Below are 19,396 nucleotides of genomic sequence, written 5' to 3'. Positions count from 1 at the left end.
TAAAGTGCTGTTGTGGTTGCTGGTTTCCTCATCTGCCTGGGGCATTGCTTCTCTGATTTTGTTTCAGTGGCTCTCAATTTGCTTCAGTAAATGCCACGTCTCCCTAGCCAGGTCTTGGATGGTGGGAAACCCAGCTCCCGGATTGGCTGAGCTTCTTGGAGCACAAAGAGGCTGGTGCATACGTGTGTCCAATTAACATTTGATAGCCAGCCACTGAAAACCGCCTGGGGCTGTGTGCAGCATGAGCCAGCGAGCACTGGCAGCCACAGCAGAGTCCACGTGCATCTTGACTCCTGTTCACTTCTCAGTGTCATTAACCATTGTTTCACAAAAACATATTTGAGGTATATTAGTTTAGCTATTTTCAGGTCTTTTAATCAAACACCTGACTCAGTCCTCGCCTACCATGTAAACTCTTGCACTCATTAAACCAGCAAAACTTCTCGGTGTGTTTTTCACAAAATCAACTGTACCCTCAGTCCTCATTTTCCACCTGTTTATTCCTCTGCCCCAAATCTCTGAAACTGAATGGAGAAGGAGAGCTGCTGGGCGTGGTTAAAGCTAGCAGCCACCACGAACGCTCAGTGCTTTTCATACCTTAGCTCATTTAATTTTCCCAACAGTTTAGTCCACTTTATAGATAAATGAAACAGAAAAGGTAAGTGACTTGCCCAAGGCCACACAGCTAATAAGCCTATGATTCAAAGACTCAAAAGGTCTGTGTCCAAACCTTATGATCTACTGCCTGGTTTAAACAAAGGGGCCACGGGGGTCCTAAACTAGTTGTTAGGAGAACTGTATTCCCACGTCACTTCTGCCTGACTCTCCCGTGACTTTGCACAAGTGATGAGCTTCTTTGAGCCTCAGTTTCCTCATCAGGGAAGTGGGAACTTCCCTGTCTTATAGGCTGATGGTGAAAGTTGAGTAGGATAGTTGGGGTTAGTGTGAAAGCGGGAACAAAATGCCATTCTCGGGGCCGTGAAGTGAAATACGACTGGAGTGCTGTGAGGTAGTTACTTATCACAGGCCTGGAAGAGCTCTGCTGGGAGCCTCGTGTGGTACAGAGCTGGAGGGGAGGAGAGGAAAGGAGGTAATGCAGAACAGGCAGAGCGGGGCTGTAAAACATGCACGAAGGAGGAGATCTCGGGCTCAGCGGTGTGGAGGCGTGTCATGGTGATTAACGCAGGTCCCAAGGAGTGTGTGTGCTGGGTATTTCTGCCGTATGCAGCCCCTCTCTGAATTTCAAAGAAATCTCTGTGAACATGTGTGTGTATGTACGTGTACGTGTGTGCGTACCCACAAGGCTCCAGCTTTGCACGCTTGCAGTCTTGTATGTTTTTCTTAAGTTAAAGTGAAATTCACACAACATAAAATTAATCATTTTGAAGTGTACAATTCAGTGGCATTTAGTCTATTCGCAATATCGCACAACCACCACCTCTGTCTAGTTCTAAAACATTTTCATCAACCCCGCAGAAACTGTGTGTATTTTCTGCAGGCTCTGTCCCGTGGAAGCGTATTTGTGAGCTGCGTTAGGTCGTCCCGATTTTCTCTGCCTGCCCTGACGCCCTCTTGGTCCTCACGTGGCAGGTTGCACGGTTGGGCCAAGGAGTGGGGTTCAAATACTCCAATCCTAGCGGGTTTGTTAGACGTGGTTTAACTCCTCCGTGCAGTTTGGCTGCTTCGTGTTCGTGTGGGTGTGGAAAAAACGAGCATTTCAGGCTTAAGCAGCGTGTAGTTCCAGGGTCTTCTCTTGCTGCTTGGCTGCTTGTCATAGTATATTAACAGGCCAGGTGTGAGGATGTATGTCAGTGGGAGACTTCAGTCTTTGTAAGCTTCTTCCCTGGCCTCAGAGGCAGACAAGGGTCAGTGTTAGTCCACAGCTGAGGAAAATGCTGTTTCCTCTGGGTTTGGCCCCTCCATGACTCCCAGTTCTGTGTTGGCTGTCCCCGTCCCCTGCCCCCCACCATGGGAGGCCCGGGTGACCTGCGTCCACAGTGCCGGGGTCCTCTGTAGCCCAGGTGTTGGAAAGGGTGAGAGGGCTGCTCCCGTGGAAGTGCTTGGATAAGCCCCCCTCTAAGTAGCTAGTCCTGGGGTAGCATCTACTCTGGGGTGGTGTGGGGACCACAGCCCTGGCTGATGTAGGCAGGGTCCCTGAACTGTCTCCAGGAGCTGCAGAGATGGGGCCAGTGAGTGGCAAATCCTTGTATCCTGAGTGGGGGTGGGGCTGGAGGAGAGACAGAAGAAGAGGAACAGCAGGAGGAGAAGGGGTGAGGGAGGAGCTGGCTTGGATAACCTAGGGAACGCTTCCTTCTGATTGGATGGCTGAGGTCACGTGTCCATCCAAGAACCACTCACTTTGGCCAAGAGGTGGGAAATGAAACTCGATGATTGGCTTAATCCAACCAGGAATTCTTTTAGCTAAGTATGGGGTCAGGGCCCCCAGGGGCATGTGTCTGGGTGGAGGAGAGATGGGTCCTGAACGATAGCTGTTTTGGAAAGGAGGAAGTAGGAGAAGGATGCTGGGAAGACAGTCAACAAGGCCCTCCGTGCCTCGGTGAAATAAACATCAAGACAGTGAAAAACAGGCTGCGGTGGAAAAACAGCGCAGGGACCAAATGCCGAAAGTACTGCCGTGTCCAGGGCTGTCCTCTTTAGAGCTCACGTTATTCAGGCAGGTGGGTTGGACCCATCCGTGCACCACAGGAAAACTGCCCTCATCGGAGGAGGCAGTTCGATTCTTGGCTGAAAGTGGTGGCAGCAACCCGAGAGATTAGTCTGTTCCTGGAGAATCCAGACCCCTGCTCCACTGGCTCCCGCTTTGTAGCTGGGAAGGGGGTGCAGGCCAGCCCAGTGCCAGCCCCCCAGCATCTGGCTGCAGTTCACCTTCTCGACTCCACCTTGCCACGCACTTCCCTCATTCATGCAGCAAGAATTCAATGAGCAGCTGCTATGAGCCAGGCTTTGAAGGATTGTCCCCTGCCCTCAGGGAGTCCTGTGTAGGATACGGATAGAAAAAGAGGCAAATCTACTACATTGTGAGAAATGAGATGGTGGGAGAAGCACAGTGAGCACAGAGCAGAGGACGCTTCATCTGAATTGGGGGCTCAGAGAAGATTTGTTGGATGAAGAGATTTTTAGACCTAAACCTGAAAGATGAGCAGGAGCCACCAGATACAGAAGTCTGGGAGGGAAAGGGCAGGGAGCCTGGCTGGGCGCGTGTGGGCTTTGCTCTGTGTTTGGGTTGATGAAGAGGACTTCCAGGGGTCTGGCTTGGGCCTGATTGGGTGGTGATGCTTTTACTGAGATGTTAAACAGAGGAGGAGTTGCAGATTTGAGGGGGAAGAAAAGAGTTTAGTTTAGAAATGTCAAATTTGAAATGCTTCTGATCCAGCTAGAAGGAGGCGCCTGGAACGGGGTCTGGACCTCACAGTCAGGGAGCTCCTCCAGATCCACATCTCCGGCTGTGTCCTCGCCTGTCATGCTCGGCATGTCCAAGATAGGCCTCTGGAGTTTCACCCCCATGTGCTTCTCCACCCTCCATCCTCCTCATCCCTGTAAAAGACGTGATCCATCCAGCTGCACAAGTAGGACCTTGGATTGTTCCAGACCTCCCTGACCCTTCGCCCCACATCCAGCCCGTCACTCAAGCCTGAATCTGTGTCCAGAATATATCTAGAATCCACCATTTCTCTAGGTGTCAACTGGTACCACTTAGTCCAGGCCACCATCTCCTCTCACCTGAATTACTGTGATAATCTCTCTCCTGCACTCCTGCCGCCTCTAATTCATTCTCCACAAAGCTTCCTGAGTTGCCTTTTCAAAAAAGCAAGTGATGTGACTTCCTTTTCTCAGCTTTTCAATGACTTGCCATTGTAGTAGGCTCTGATGGTCTGGGATGGCTACCTCTCCACCCCTTCTTGTCACTCTGGCTTTTCCCAGGCCCTTTAGTGTCTCTCGGGGCTTTGGTGCCTCAGGGCTTTTGCACACCCTGTCCTGTATCAGGCTCCTAACCCATCCCTCAGATCTCAGCTTAGATGTCGCTCGCTCTGAGAGGTCTTTTCTGACCACCCAGACCGAAGCTGGTCGTCCTGGCTATTCTCTGTCCTAGAACCTGGCGCTTTTCCTTCATGGCACCTGTTCCACTTCTCGTTTATAGTCATTTTTGTTCCAGTTTGTTACATGCCTGGCTCAGTGCCTCTACCATATCAGACCCATCCCCCCTTGTTATAACAAATGTTTCTCTTTATCCTCAAATGAAATCTATAGATAATATAACCTCTCTATACACATAACTTTAAATCAATGTAACATCCTAACAGTAATCTGAAGTAATATAAAAGGAAAGTAATTCATAATAAAAATATTTGTTTCAGTATTAAATTCCCAAGTTGCCAGGCTGAGTTCCCCAGAAATGATAATGAAGTAGTCAGGTGCCTACACCTGTATGTAGAATTACCGTGAACGCGACAGCTACAGACACTGACTAACGTCGTTGTGGTTTATTGGTGATTTGGAGACTAACAGCAGTTTTGCCAGTGGCAGGCAATTGTCTACTGTGGTAAGCAACTTCTGTAATGTTTTGAACAAAATAAAGTTCTACCTTTCTGCTTCAGTGTGCACTGAAGTCATCTTCCTAGAAAATTCATTAAAACTGTGCAAAAATTAAAAATACTTTGTGCTTTCATAGACAACAGGGTCAGGTCCTAGATTCAGGTAATTATGAAAGGGTTGTTCATATTCGCCAGTGCCTGTGGGACCAGGGACTGGTTTTCATTACACAAGTTGTGTAGCACCCTGGCTCCCACATAAATGCCAGGAGAGTTCCCCCATTCGTGTGACTCCCGCATTTCCAGAATGTCCCTGGACATAGTAGAACTGCCCTAGTTGAGAGTCACGTGCCCCCCGCGCTGTTAAACTGTGAGCTCCCGAGGGCAGCGTCCGTGTCTGTTTTCACTAGCGCGTGCACGGTGCTCAGCTCCTAGCTGGCAGACATTTGTCGGAATGAAAGAATGAATGAATGGTCCATCAACATGAAATTGTGCCAAGAAAGTTAGAAAAGGGATATACCGCAGGAAGTCTGACCTGACATTTCCCTTCTTTCTGCATGCCTTAGCCCAGCTGACCTCTGTTTTAGTGAAAGAGACTTGTCATTATAGCTCCAGACAATGTAGAGTTTCAGCTCTAAATCCTTCACAATGAGGGAAGTCATCACCATGCACGAAAGAAATTGCACCGGCTCTGAAGTTGTGGTTTGTCTTTTTTTGGAAAGTCAGGCTCGTCTGTTGAAGAGCTCAGAACACTTGACCAGCTCTCTCATCTATCTTAACATGTGTATGCTATATTTATTCTCCCCTCGCAGATGGGGAAAGGAAGCTCGCCTCAGGGCCATATTTAGCTAAGTCTTGATCCTCTGCCTTGTGGGGTCAGCTTAGATAAAACAGAATCCTAAAACCTGATTTTCATGTGGCAGTTTAAACCTCCTCCCACATTAAATCTGTTCCTAGGGCACACGAGGGTAAAAAGTGTTAGTTTGGGCATTTTTAATCCTATGATGTGGCAATCTAGTCCACGCCTCTCCTTTTAGAGATGAGGAAGTGCTGGGTCTTAACGACATGGTTAGATAACAGCGGAGCCCCTTCTCTGGCTGGTTGCTTTCTGCTCACCACGTTTACAGTTTCTCTCCTTTTTCTCCCACTAACCTAAGCAGGAGTTGTGAACAGTCAGGCAGCCAAAAGGAAGAGAGTAATGGAAAAGAAGCCAAAGATCTGGTTCACCAGCACCTCATAATTGCTAAATTAATTGGGAGACAGACTTATATATCAGAATATATGCAGATGACGGTTGCTGAAAGTTAAAAACTAAACCTTCAATTTCAAGAAATCTTTTGCTACGAGCTAATCAGGCCAGGGCTATGTAAATACCATTTCACAACCGAACTGAAAATAAAAAAAAAAAGAAAAGAAAAAGCCAATTATTTGGAAAGTTTCTGAAAAAACAATAACTTGTAGGAATTTGTAGCACTTTTAAAAAATTCTTTCTCTTCCTCAAATTTTCTTTAGTCCAACAGTAGTGGGAGGTGATGGGCAAATTCAATAAACTCCTCACCGAGGCATGTGGAACCAAACTTACCAAAATGCAACCAAAAGGAACCCAATCCAGCTTCCTTGAGAAACGGTTATTTTTAAGAGGGTGAAAAGTGATATTTTCGTGTCACAAAGTTAAATGCAAAATGAACTCAAAAGTGACAAAAGGACTTCACAAAGGAAATGAGGTTTCATAGACTCCTCTTAGCAAGAGTTACTGTAGAAATGTTTACCAGTTCGATTTATGACAAAAGGCTCATCGTCTTCAGAAGCTTGTGCAGCCTGTGTGTCCTCTTGACTGCAGCATGGCACCCTTTGGGAGTTCACGTGTTTCAGGAACGATGCCTGGACCTATTTTGGGCTTCTTACTAGAAACAGATGTTTTGGGGGAGATTACTGCTGTGCGCGCTGAAAGTGACAGAGTTGCTCCTTCTTAGACCACAAGCCACCCGTTGTCAGGGGCATTCTTACTTGTCTTACATTTTATATGTCTCTTAAAGTGGTCAGAAGCTGTTCCGGACTTTACAAGTCTGGGGCTTGTCTGTTAAAAAATTAGTCAATTGTAGTCTCACTTTTTCTCATTCTAGGTTATTGCAGAGGAAAACTCTTGTCAGTTTTGATAAATAACTATTTCCTAAATCAAAGTAACATCCTGGATTCTTTGGTGGTGTAATACATCCTTATGGCACTTTATAGTCTTCAAAGCATCTGTCACTGACGTTCTCCCATTTTACAGACAGAGAAACTAAGCCTCTAAGAAATAAGTGACTTGACCAAAGCCACATTGCTACTAGGTCATCTGTGTGCCAGTTCCCTCCATTCTGTAAGGCCTAAATGCCACCTCTTCTAAGAAGTCTTTTCTTAGCGTCCCCTAATTTCCACTCTGGGTATTTCCCACGCTCTGACTTACGTTACAGTGTTTGCATGCACGTGTCTCCCTTACCGTGGGCTCCCTGAGAGCAGAGACTGTTGGCAATGTTTGTGTGTCTCCCCATCCATCAGGTTCGTCCTCCTGGGTGCTAACCTGACGTGTGTTCGCACACCAGCACTGCACTTTCCTCTCTTCTAGGTGTGGCTTTCAGTTCTGCAAAGTCCTGGTGAGGTGCTCGGGCGCATTGTGGGTGCTGCTGCTCATTTGAGCTTGTTGCCTTATTTTTAGCATACAGATATCTTATGAGTGAGCTTTGCAAATGTTTGTAAGATGTTTTACAAATCAGATTTGATCTGAAGGTCATCCTGCTATTGCAGTTCGTGCCGTTCTGGGCAGAGTGGGTGCTTAGTAAGGTTTGTTGGATTAAGCATTTATATATTCACCTGCTCCAGTTTACACTTTTCTTTCTCCTGTTGTTGTCGTATGTGACTATCTTTTGACATATATATGTCTTAATTTCCAATTGAACTCTGAGCTCCAGAGGGGACACATCTCTTGTATTCATGTGTATGTATCCTTAGAACGTCTTCCCTGCTGACTGGTTTTAAATGACCAGTGTGTGATAGCATCCCAGCTCACAAAGCATGGCAAGGCCTATACTGTCCCATGTGAGTGGTTTTGCTTAAAATACATGTTTTGGATATATTTTTAAAATAGGCATGCACATCCTAAAAACATGTATTTTAAACAGAACTCACCAAAGTAGGAGGGAGCACCCAGGTCCCCATGAAGGGGACAAATGTATTTTAGTGCAGAAGTAGGTCGGGATGCTCCTGGACGCTTCTGGCTGAGCTGTGGTAAACAGGGGTCTCCCAGTTGATCCTCATTTGCAGCAGCTCTCCCTTGCACCTAAAGTTCCTTTGTTTCCTCTCAGAGCCCATTTCTTTGGTCTCTTACTGTCTGCAGATTCTTGTCAGGTTATAAATGTGTGATATCTTTCAAGGGTTAAGGTTGTCATCATCACAGATCAAGGACTCTTGACAAGACTGGAGAATCTAATCACCAGGCTACCGGAACACACTTTTATAAAGTTGATACTCCTTGGGCTGGCCACGTGGCCTAGTGGTTAAGTTCGGTGCACCCTGCTTCAGCGACCTGGGTTTGGTTCCTGGGTGTGGACCTACACTATTCACGGGTTGCCATGCTGTGGTGCCAACCCACATGCAAAACAGAGGAAGATTGGCAACAGATGTTAGCTCAGGGCCAATCTTCCTCAGCAAAAAGAAGAAGAAGAAGAAGAAGTTGTTGATACCCCTAGTACTTAGCTGGTTGGTAAGAAGCTAAAGACTTTACTAAGCAGTCCAACAATCCTATTGACTTAACTCACCATTGTTTTTCATGCTTTTAATGTCAGTTATCTTTAATACATTTTTCTCTACTCCTGAGAACGTTCCAGTTACCAGGGTGAAATGTGTAAATACCTATTGAAAATAGGTATTAAATAGTATTAAATAAAATAGGTATTAAAATATTTGAACTAAAATAAAATTTATTTGTTAATTAGAAGGACACTAGAGAGTTGGCTTTGAGAATTTCTGACTTTGATAAGTGGCCGTTTAAACGTAACAGCAGTTGGGGCTGGCCTGGTGGCACAGTGGTTAAGTGTGCATGTTCCGCTTCGGCGGCCCAGGGTTCACTGGTTCAGATCCCGGGTGCGGACATGGCACCGCTTGGCAAGCCATGCTGTGGTAGGCATCCCACATACAAAGTAGAGGAAGATGGGCACGGATGGTAGCTCAGGCCAGTCTTCCTCAGCAAAAAGAGGAGGATTGGCAGCAGTTAGCTCAGGGCTAAGCTTCCTCAAAAGAAAAAAGAAAACAGAAAAAAAATAAAAGTAACAGCAGTTGTTCCACATTTAACTTTCTTTGTGTTGTCAAATTTAAAATATATAGTTGAAGATGAAAGATTCTGCATGTTTCAATTTATTTATCTCGAAATCTAAAATTTCACATTGAGTTCACTCAAGACTCTGCACGGTGTATATAAACAATTTTATATGATGCAGGCTATGGTACGTATAGGAGATCATTTATTTTTTTAATTTGCGATCTATTATTAGACTTCTAATTACTTAGGCTGGATGGAGGCAGAAAGGTCTCATTCTTATAATAACTGCCAATTATTTAGCTGGAGATTACAGGCAGAAGGCGTTCATTTTAGATAGTTCAGACTTAAGAGGTAACGTTTCTTTCCAAGGAGTTCTGAACATACTTGTCTTTGTTTTGTTTTTTCATAACCCCAATCCTTCACATTTTACTTATGCCAACAAAATCTGCAATTTAACAAGTATCTGGAAATGATTAGTCTAATTTCCATCCTTTGTGCCCATATGTTCATTGAGGAAAGTCCGTATTCACTATGGTGATGAAAGAAACCTGTACAACAGACTTAGGCTCTGTAGAATATTTAGATTAATGTTATTAAGCATTTCTAGAGAAGTTTGCATTCCCTTACTTTTTATTCCTCGTAATATGATTCTAGAGAAGAGTGCACATTCTATTTCCCTGATGAGGTAAACTTGCTTGAAAAGTAAAATTTTTATTAGACAATCTAATTTGATTTTCTTAAAACAATATAAATCTTTTTTCTGGTTACATTTTAAATAGTCATAAGGCTCTTGAGTCCCCAAATGACTAATTAGTACAGTAATAATCTATCATTCTCTTTTATTAATCTGAAAATTATACTGTCCTCCAGAGACCTCAGTTAGATTTGTGTGTTTTCATGCCAGTGTAGAAAATTTTACTTTTCACTGAAGGAGTTTCTTCTCTGTGATTGGAGAGAGATGCAAAGCCAGGACTGCTGTGGGGCTCATGGGACCCTGTGTTTTTGCAAAGAGATGGGAAAATCAGTTTCCCATGGGTTGAGGAATTTGCATGCAAGTGTTGGAAGAGTTCCTTTGTGTGCCTGGCACTATGCTGGATGTCTTAGTTGCATTATTTCATTTATTCCTCTTAATCCTATGAGATGGTATCCTCATTTCTAATTCTGTGAAAATTGGACATCTAACTATGGATGAAGAGAGGTTTTTAACAAGACATCCCTTTCCCTGACCGTAGCACGTGTCATTTGGCTCGGGAACATGGAGTTGCTCGGTGGAATGCTAAGATTAATATTGTCCCTTTTTTCCCCGTATGGACATGCAGTTTGAAATAGGCAGTAGAGTACAGGAAGTATATTTAATGCACCCAGGCGTGCTATTTAACGCTCAAACTGATTTTTAAAAACATGTTATATTTTTGATAGTAGTCCTCTTATAGTAACTGGCTGGGGTGCAACTTGTCTCATGCCCAGTCTACTTGATTTCTTCATTAATAATTTCTTAACACTAGAGTACTGCTTTATTCAAAACCATTTAGGGGCCTCCACATTTAAAATTAAAGGGTAAAGAAGATTGGGAATGTCCTGTAATAGCCAACACCTGAGAAATCCTTCAGGCACCCCACACCCCCCCCCCCCCCCCAGCCTGTAGATTTGCCCTTTGAAAGCATCGAGGAAAAAGAGAAGGGTTAACTCCAAAGTCACGAGTTTGAGACGTTAATATGCTTGAATTGAACATTATATTAAGAAAAATATCAGAAGAAGACATGAAAAGAAAATTTTTCCATGAGAGAAATGCTAGTGCTAAAACTCCGAGTGGAAGATGCTTTTAATACTCCCTTAGTTCTACATTCATGCAGTTCTGGTAGGGAAACGGGTCATTTAAGAGGAGTGGTGGCCGAGGCCAAAAATAAAGTTTCCTTGAAACCAGATGAGAGGCAAGCCCCATCATAAATGGAATCCTGACACCGTTCACTCACTAGAATGTAAATAAGCGGAATTTTGTGTCATAGAAAATGATCTAAGCAGAACAGGATCTTCACTGCCTTTTGTGATAGGGAGAGATGCTACAACAGCCATCCATAGAGAGCACAGCCCTTCTCTGGAATATGAGGCAGCAGATTAAAATTATATGGTAATCTTATGTATTGGTCTGGAAAGATCTCCAGGATCTCTTTTATGTACATAAGAGAGCACAATCTCTTTTATTTACAGGTGTTTGACTGTGTACGGTTGTAGGTATGTACATGCATAGAAAAAGAACTGGAAAGATACATATGAAAACATCTCCATTTTGGGAAGGGAATGGAAATTGGGGAGGAAAGGGAGATTTTTGTGGATTTACTCTATATGTTTCTATCTTTAAATTTTCAGACACACGTTAATTAAGAAAACCATATAAACAGGGAAAGCAAAGGTTTCAGGTCTCAGTGAAGATGTATAGTGGTGAAGGTGTAGCTTCTGGAATAAAACTGCCAGGGTTTGAATCCCATCTCCTTTGTTTACTGGCTACACATCCTAACACAAGTTAGTCAACTTCTGTGCCTCACTTTATTCAATTGGAAGACAGGGATAATGCTACTTATGTCATATATTGTTAGGAGGACTAAATAAGTAACACCTGGGGGAACACATGGATCAGGACGTGACTGACAGACAGGAAACACTCAGTATATATTAGTTACTATAAATGATAACACTCAGACAACAACTAGCTATAATCAATTCTCTGTGCAAAGTTTCAGGCAAAAATGTTTCCAGTGACAGCTTTCATAATCACAATGCATTTTCTCAAAGTTGCATTGTAGTTGTTAATGATATTGTCTCATATTTTAACCCCACTGGTGCACAGAACTTCAAAAGGAAGAACACACAAAAACAAATGGAATTATCTTGTTTTATGTAGAATGCCATAGATTCCATTTGTCGAATAGTCCTGACTTTGCTTCTCTGACCGTGTAATTTAATGTACATATTATTAGTAAACCATAGAAATGGAAAGAGAAACAATGAAGTTTTTGTTTCTTCCTTAGGAAGACTATGATCGTCTGAGGCCTTTATCTTATCCAATGACTGACGTCTTCCTTATATGCTTCTCTGTGGTAAATCCAGCCTCGTTTCAAAATGTGAAAGAGGAGTGGGTACCAGAACTTAAGGAATACGCACCAAATGTACCCTTTTTACTAATAGGAACTCAGGTATGTCTGCTTTGATTTTACTCATTTAAGAATAATCTCTGGCTTATCTTGTGTGGTGTTCCTTTCAGACAGATGGTCCTAAGGTTTAGCAAATGATATATGTGTTTCATCTCAGTTGTTAGTTAACATAAATTTTGTCACGTTTTTTGGAAAAAGTAGTGTCAAAAGAAAGCAATTATATTAGTTGGTTTAAAAGTTAAGTTCTTTTGTTTAATCTTTTTTTTTTGATATGTGGGGATTAAATGGGACTACATGCTCTGATTTCTCTTTAAAGACTTATAATATTATGGGACATTATTGACCTTTCTTAATTAGATTGATCTCCGAGACGACCCCAAAACTTTAGCAAGACTGAATGATATGAAAGAAAAACCTATATGTGTGGAACAAGGACAGAAACTAGCAAAAGAGGTAATGGAACACTTACAGAATTTGAAAATAAATGTAAAAGTAGCCAAGGTACTAACAGAAGCTAACATTGGTCATGCCTTTTCTGTATGCCAGGCGCTGTGCTGAGTGCTGTACATGCATTATCGCATTTAATCCTTGCACAACTCACTGAGGTGGTCTGACTAGTTCCCCTGTTTTACGGAAGAGAAAACAGAGGCTTAGAGATGTCAGGTAACTTGTAAGGTCCTGCAGGTAGTCAATGGCAGAGCTGGGTTTCGGTCAGGCCTGACTCCGAGCCCAGGCTCTTACACCTTGCTGCACTGCCAGCAGGATGCTGCTGATGAGAGGCATCAGAAGAAGGTGCTGGTCTTTAAGCCCTTCTCAATCACTTAACCATTTGTCCTGTGTCAAAACAGGTGCTCTGTCTTCACTTAAGACTCATGGGGTAGGTAGTGGAGTGGCATAGGATAACAGTTTAAATATGAATTTAAAAACAAAAAATTACAGCTAAGTTTGAAAAGAACTGTGTTGAATATTCTTCCAATCTTTTTATGAAAGATAGAAAATGTTAGCATTCTAAAAAATATATAACTGTGGTGCACATAATACCTTTTAACTTATATTCTCCCTCACCCCAAAGCTAGGCTTACTTTTTTCTCCATTTGGCTCTAATATTATTGGATTCCTATTTTTTAGATGTTGTGACTTTAATAGGACTTTTGTGGAAACAGAACCCAATAAGGTCTTTTTAAATGTACTATTAGGAGGCAGAAGAAAGCAAGAAAACTTTTGAGAGCACAGTTTTTTTCCTATAGCAAAAGATAAATGGCACCACTAACAAATCACTTTAGAAATTCCATGTATTAAATTTTGTAATCTTGGGAGAGAAGGAATTTCTAAATGTCATAAAGGTATAAGTCATAAGTGAAAATACTGATGATTTAACTATATAAAAATTTAACACCACATCAACTGCCGGAAATAAAATTAAAAGTCATATAACAAACTTGACATGTATGGCAGAAAAATGGGTTAATATCCTTAGTATACAGGAATCCCTTGCATAGGAATTAATCAGAAAAAAACATATAACCCCAAGAGAAAAATGGGCTAAGAACATCAATTGCAAATTCACCAAAAAATGCAGATTGCCTTTGAAAATAGGAAATATATTCAGACTCCTTAGTCGTCAAATCTAAGTTCAATTTCCTTCCATAAGATTGGCCAAAAAATGAGAAACTAATTATAGTAGCCACTGTTCCAGGGGTATACGGGAATGGGCACTCTGTTATACTGTTACTCATTGAGTAAAAGTAATCTTGATAATATGCAAAAGGCTTGAAGTCATGCACACTTTTGTTCAAGGAATTCCATATGTAGGAATTCATCCTAAGAAAATTATTAGGGATGTGCTTTAAGAGATGGCCACAAAGTTGCTACATTGTTTATAATGGCAAAGAAAGCCCCTGCATCTATTAAGACTTTATACTAATTTATCTATTGAGATGTTCATCTTTATTATATAGTTTAAGGGAAAAAAGTGGTTGCAAAACAATATGATCCCATTTCTAGACCTGTCAGCAGCATCTGGCACAGCTGGCTCCTTGAAACACTCTCACTTGGCGTCCCTGAACGCCCTCTCTCAGGTCTTCTCCCCTCTTGTTGGCCTCTCCTCCATCTCCTCATCTCCCTGTCTGTGAATGTTGGGGGCCCAGGGATCATCTTCTTGGACATCTTTTCCTCTATATCCACACACAACTCTCTAGGCTTAGGTGAGCTTCTATCAGTCTTATGGTTTGAACGATCTACTACTGAAGATTCCCAAATTTCTATCTCCAGGCTTGACCTCTTTCATAAACTCTAGACTTGGTCATCCAACTGTTCATGCAACAAGTCTATCTGGGTGGCGAAGCATCTCAAAATTAACATGTCCACAACAGAATTCCTGATTTGACACTTCAAGCCTGTCCTCCCAGTTACTCGAGTCAAAAACCTTTAAGTCACACTTGATCTTGCTCTTTCTCTCATACCATACAGCCAACCCTTCAGCAGAAACGCATTGTTCTACCTTCAGAATATATCCAGAATCGAGCCACTCCTCACTAGCCCCTCCTCTGCCAGCCTGGCTCAGGCCCCCTCCCTCTCTGGCTTGGATTACAGGAACAGCTTCTAACTTGCCTTTCTGCTTCTGTCTGTGTCTCATGTTCATCTGTTCTCAATACAGCAGCCGGAGGGAGTCTTTTAAAATATAAGCTCCATCAGGCCGCCGCTCTGCTCAGAATCCTCCAGCGGCTCCCAGCTCAGTCAGAGTAAATAGAAGCCACGGTCTTTCCCGTGGCCCACAGGCCCCTGCTACCTCTCCGCCCCACTCATCGTACTCCAGGCACGCAGCCTCCTTGCTGTTTCCTCAAAGTCCTCTACCTTGGGGCCTTTGTACTTTTGCTGCCCCCTCTGCCTGGAATGTTCTTCCCTAGGTAGACATGATTCGTTCTTTTACTCCTTTCAGGTCTGCTCAAGTATCACTTTCTCAATGAGACCTTGCCTGATCTTGTCCCCACTCCCTACTTGTCTCCCTTCCCACATGTTACCTGTTGACATTCTACCTCTGTGTTTATTAGTTCTTGGTCTTCTCCCTCTAAAATGTAAGCTTTATGGAGAGTAAGGTAGGAACTTAATTTTGTTCCTTGCTGTATTCTCGCATTTGGCAATAAGAGTGCTCAGTAAATTTTCAGTGAATGAACAAATAGGTCCCCTCTCAACGTAGAAGCCAAAGTCCTTAGAGTGGCCTCGAGGCTACCTCACTGACCTCGTCTCTTGCCCTTTCCCCCTTGCTCGCTCTCTCCTGCCACTCTGGCTTCTTTATCGTGCCCTGACCGCTCCACACATGCTGCTGCATCAGGGTCTTTGCGTCTGTGGCTCTGTCTGCCCCTAGGTGTCTCTCACTGCTCAACTTCACCTCGTTGAGCAGCCTTCCCTGACCACCACCGCTGTCCTCTGCACGCCCCATCTCCCTCACTCTGCTGTCGTTTTCTCATGGCAGGGACCACCATCTGCTCAGTGTTCTCTCCCCCAGTAGAGCTTCAGCAAGTGTAAGCGTCACACAGCAGAGACTTGGCTCTTTTGTTCAGTTCATCGACATTATCCCCAGCACCTAAAACAGTGCTTGGCATATAGCAGGTACCCAGTAAGTATTTGATGAATGAAAGAATTTTTCATAGAAAAAGTCTGGAAGGATATACACTAGTATTTTAAGTTAGCTATCTCTGGGTATTATGAATATGGATGATTTCATTCTTTTTGCATAGCTATATCTTATAATTTTCCTTATAAAGGTGGGTTGTGTGATACCAATTGTATAAAAGAGATTTTATATATTTGTGACTTTTTTTTTCTCCCTCCCAGATAGGAGCGTGCTGCTATGTGGAATGTTCAGCTTTAACCCAGAAGGGACTGAAGACTGTTTTTGATGAGGCTATCATAGCCATTTTAACTCCAAAGAAACACACAGTAAAAAAAAGAATAGGATCGAGATGTATAAACTGTTGTTTGATTACGTGAAAACATCTTCAGTGGCCAAGGAAACTGTCCATTTCTGTCAGAAAGCATATGAAATGCTACAGCTATACCCAGACCTCTTAGAAATAAGGAAGCAGTTTAAAACTTGAAAGGAAAAAAACCCAACCCTGTCCTCAGAATTCTATAAAGTTCATTAAGAATGTTTCTTAAAGGTCCAAGAAGCAGCAAAAAGCATCTGAAGCCACAATCTAATATAAATACTTTATTTCAACTAGAAGGTACAATCTCTCAGGGGTTTCATAGTTTAAAAAGCTACAATCACATCATGTTGTAACTACATAAAAAACAGTGCTGTAAATGGAACTGCCTGGCTTAGACCGTATACATTTCTGCACAGTCTTTATGGAATCTGCACAAAGAAGTATCTTCTCCCTTTGCTCCAATTAATTGTTCTTGTATGTAAGTTGCTTTCTATTCCAGTATATCCAGAGTGGTGAGATAAAAAGGCCAGCCACATAGCCAAAGGTCGCTCCAAGAGTACAGGAGATGGGCCAGACCTGAGGAGAGAATGTATGATATCAAAAAAGAAGAGACATTTTATTATTACTTGAGCACAAGTTAAGTGTAACCTAAATATTTCTATATTAAAGCTTAATGTGCTTTCTTAATGCCAAAAGTGTACGAAGGTCGTAACCGCGTTTATCATGAACACTAAGAGTGGACACGTTTGAGTTACTGTGCATTCAGCTGTAACAAGGCTTCTGGCGACTGCAGACTTAGTTTGATGCTCCCCAAACTGCATGAGATACATGCTGAAGTTACTGATTAAAATTTTGGGTCAGACTTTGCCATAATCCTGGACTCAGTTTAGCTCTCTCAACTAGTTGGTAATTTTGTTTTTTAATTTCCACATTGGCTTGTATATCAAATGAAATGAGAAGTGTGTACGCTGACCAAACCATAAGAAACTTTAAATTATGTTAAAGAGAAAGACCTAGAATTCAAGCATGTTATGGAATTCATAACAAAGCAACTGCTTCCATAATAAAACTGATGCCACCTTTCAGATATAGATATTGGAACCATAGCAGAAATTATAGAGCTACAACTTAAGTACACACCTAGGGTGTAAGTTAAACGAAATCCTGGCTTCCAAATACCCATTTTCTCCAGCCATATTACGTTTCACAATATTATATCAAGCCAGAAGTAAATAATGTTGATATAATTTCATCCACAAGCAGTGCATGTTGGTCCCTAGGTGAAAGGCCTTGCTTTAAAAAAAATTTTCATGTTCATCTGTGAAGCTTATTTGGTATACTGGAGCCATTTCTAATCTTTCTCTGGGGGATCAGGCCACAGAACCATGTTAGAGGTGAACCATCTTAATTACTAGTTCTATTACCTACTCAAGCTTCCTTGTTTGGTCTGCTGTGGATCTGCCTTATTCCAAATGCCATGCAACAAACAATAGCGTTAGACAGAGTTTCATTGTGCACAAACTAATGCTGTTCAGAGAAGCATAATCTAATCCATAATTTTTTTTCCAGCCTTTCCTACATTTAAACTTGCTGTTGCCTAAATTATGATTTCTTTATGTCTTTGGTGAGTTTCTGTTAATTTCCATGACTTGAGCTTATACCTATGTCTATTGCACAGATTGGGTAATGGAACACTAAACTTTTATACTTGAAAATGACAGCCTTAAATGCTCATATCAGTCACAAATCTAGGATGTACTGTCTTGTATGTGAGCTTTGTAGAGATTTTTTAAAGTGTAAGCATCATCTTCCCCATTGAAGAGTGGAGAGTCTACTGGATAACTAGTCAGGAGCTTCCTCTCTGAACTGGACAGTGGATGTCTTCCTTCTCCCAAGAAGTGGTGATCACATGAAGTAATCATGGCCTCATGTGTGCTCAAGTGGAATCTTATGTAACTTTCTCATTTAATTTTGGTCTGCTATTTTTAGATAGAATTGAAAGGAATTGTATAAGTCAGTTAGTATATTAGCTAAATTGTCCAACACATGGTATAAAGGAATTAAGACAGTAAAGTATTACACATTTCCAACTTGCCTTTGGGGATTTGATGGGGATTCTTTTTCTCTCAAATTCACATCTCTGAAACTCTTCATGCTTGGTTTACTAGCCAATGAAAGTTAGTATCTAGATTTTGTCCTGCCCTAAGAGAAATGGCCTAGGAATCTGGAAACACAAACTCTAGTGTCACCTGTTTCTTGATTGAGCCTCAGATCCTCATCCATAAACATGGGAGGTAGAACAGATGATCTCCAATCTCTCTCCCATTTATCAATTCTTACAATTCTTTTCTTTCTTGGTCACAGTAATCATTGTTGGACATTATCTTTCGGCTTCACATTCTTAAGATGGTAAGAATCCTGTATATAGATTATTAGAACTCTAAGCAGAGATGATTGTATCATCTGAACCTGAGGTGCCTTAGGTACTCTATTGACCTTGATGGGGTTTGGAGTTTCCCATTGCTTATTAAGAGCCTTTTCATTGCTTTGGTTTTTTAGTATTTCTTTTTGCAAAATCCTTCCTGCCACTTTAACTAAAACCAAAGATTTGTTTTCTATTCATAAGCAGATTGTAGAAAAATTGCCTTATTTTCAGAAGCACGTCTTCATTAAAGACTTAGGTTTCAGTAGAAATTCAGACTAATCACTGGAACGACTAATTCAAAGTAGTGAAATATCTGGGAAATAAAATATTTCAAAAATACCTTACTGATGTGAATTTTGCTAGTGAATGCAAATACATTGCTTCAAATAAGGTCATGTATGAATAAACTTAAAAGAAAGTTCTTTTTTTTTTTTTTTTTTTTGCATATAATCAGTTCTAAAGTTCTTAAAAATAATTTTAGGGGCTCCCTGAAATCTTATTCAATACTTTGCTAACTTATACCCTTATTCTATCTCTAAAGGTACATTTTAGGTTAGCCCATATTGAATTACCATATTTCCATAAGGAGAGCCTGAATTAATGGTTTTTATTGTGAATTAGCTTAGTTACTTTAGGCACTGCTTCCATTTTATTTTTAATTATTAAGTACCAAATTAAATACTGGTTTGTTGGTTGTTGCTTTTTAAGTGATTGTTACTTTAACAGTGTCCCATTTTAACACGTGGGGTTACAAATAAAATAATATGCATAGTTTACTATCTATGTAAAGCACTGAACTTCTTACCGTAGTAGTTTTTATTTAATACCTATGTGAACATTCGGGGTGATACTCTTTCCTCTGTTTCTCATGCTGAGTCTACTCATCACTGGCCACCTGTGAGCACCTGCACTTTGTTAAAGAGCACATTGTCAAAGTGTAGGAGAATAATAATCCCTCGGGAATCCCAGCCAAATCCCAAATTGGGTTACTAAATTCTATTTTAAGCACTTCTAATTTCAGTCTGGCTCTTTGTTTCCAAACACACACA

At 41.8% G+C, this 19,396-nt stretch overlaps 2 protein-coding genes across 4 annotated transcripts in view; one reads left to right on the top strand and one right to left on the bottom strand.

Annotated features, from left to right (window-relative positions):
* RHOQ (ras homolog family member Q) overlaps positions 1-19,124 on the top strand; it is a 38,841-nt gene extending 19,717 nt beyond the window's left edge. The window contains exons 3-5 of one of the 2 annotated variants that reach the window (XM_023619138.2): positions 11,871-12,035; positions 12,351-12,446; positions 15,828-19,124. In XM_023619138.2, coding sequence (XP_023474906.1) covers positions 11,871-12,035; positions 12,351-12,446; positions 15,828-15,983 — 417 coding nt within the window. In that variant the 3' untranslated portion in view covers positions 15,984-19,124. Of the gene's footprint in view, positions 1-11,870; positions 12,036-12,350; positions 12,447-15,465; positions 15,615-15,827 lie in introns of those variants that run through there. The other variant, XM_070236388.1, reaches the window with a different exon arrangement.
* The window catches only part of PIGF (phosphatidylinositol glycan anchor biosynthesis class F), a 32,461-nt gene continuing 29,253 nt past the window's right edge, over positions 16,189-19,396 (bottom strand). For both annotated transcript variants that reach the window (XM_001498796.5, XM_005600003.4), the window contains exon 6: positions 16,189-16,498. In XM_001498796.5, coding sequence (XP_001498846.1) covers positions 16,385-16,498 — 114 coding nt within the window. In that variant the 3' untranslated portion in view covers positions 16,189-16,384. The remainder of the gene's footprint in view (positions 16,499-19,396) is intronic.

Source organism: Equus caballus, chromosome 15 (genome assembly GCF_041296265.1).
Source record: "Equus caballus isolate H_3958 breed thoroughbred chromosome 15, TB-T2T, whole genome shotgun sequence".
Classification (NCBI taxonomy): Eukaryota; Metazoa; Chordata; class Mammalia; order Perissodactyla; family Equidae; genus Equus; species Equus caballus.
Note: the sequence above shows the minus strand (reverse complement) of the source record. Positions and strands in the feature narration are given on the sequence as shown.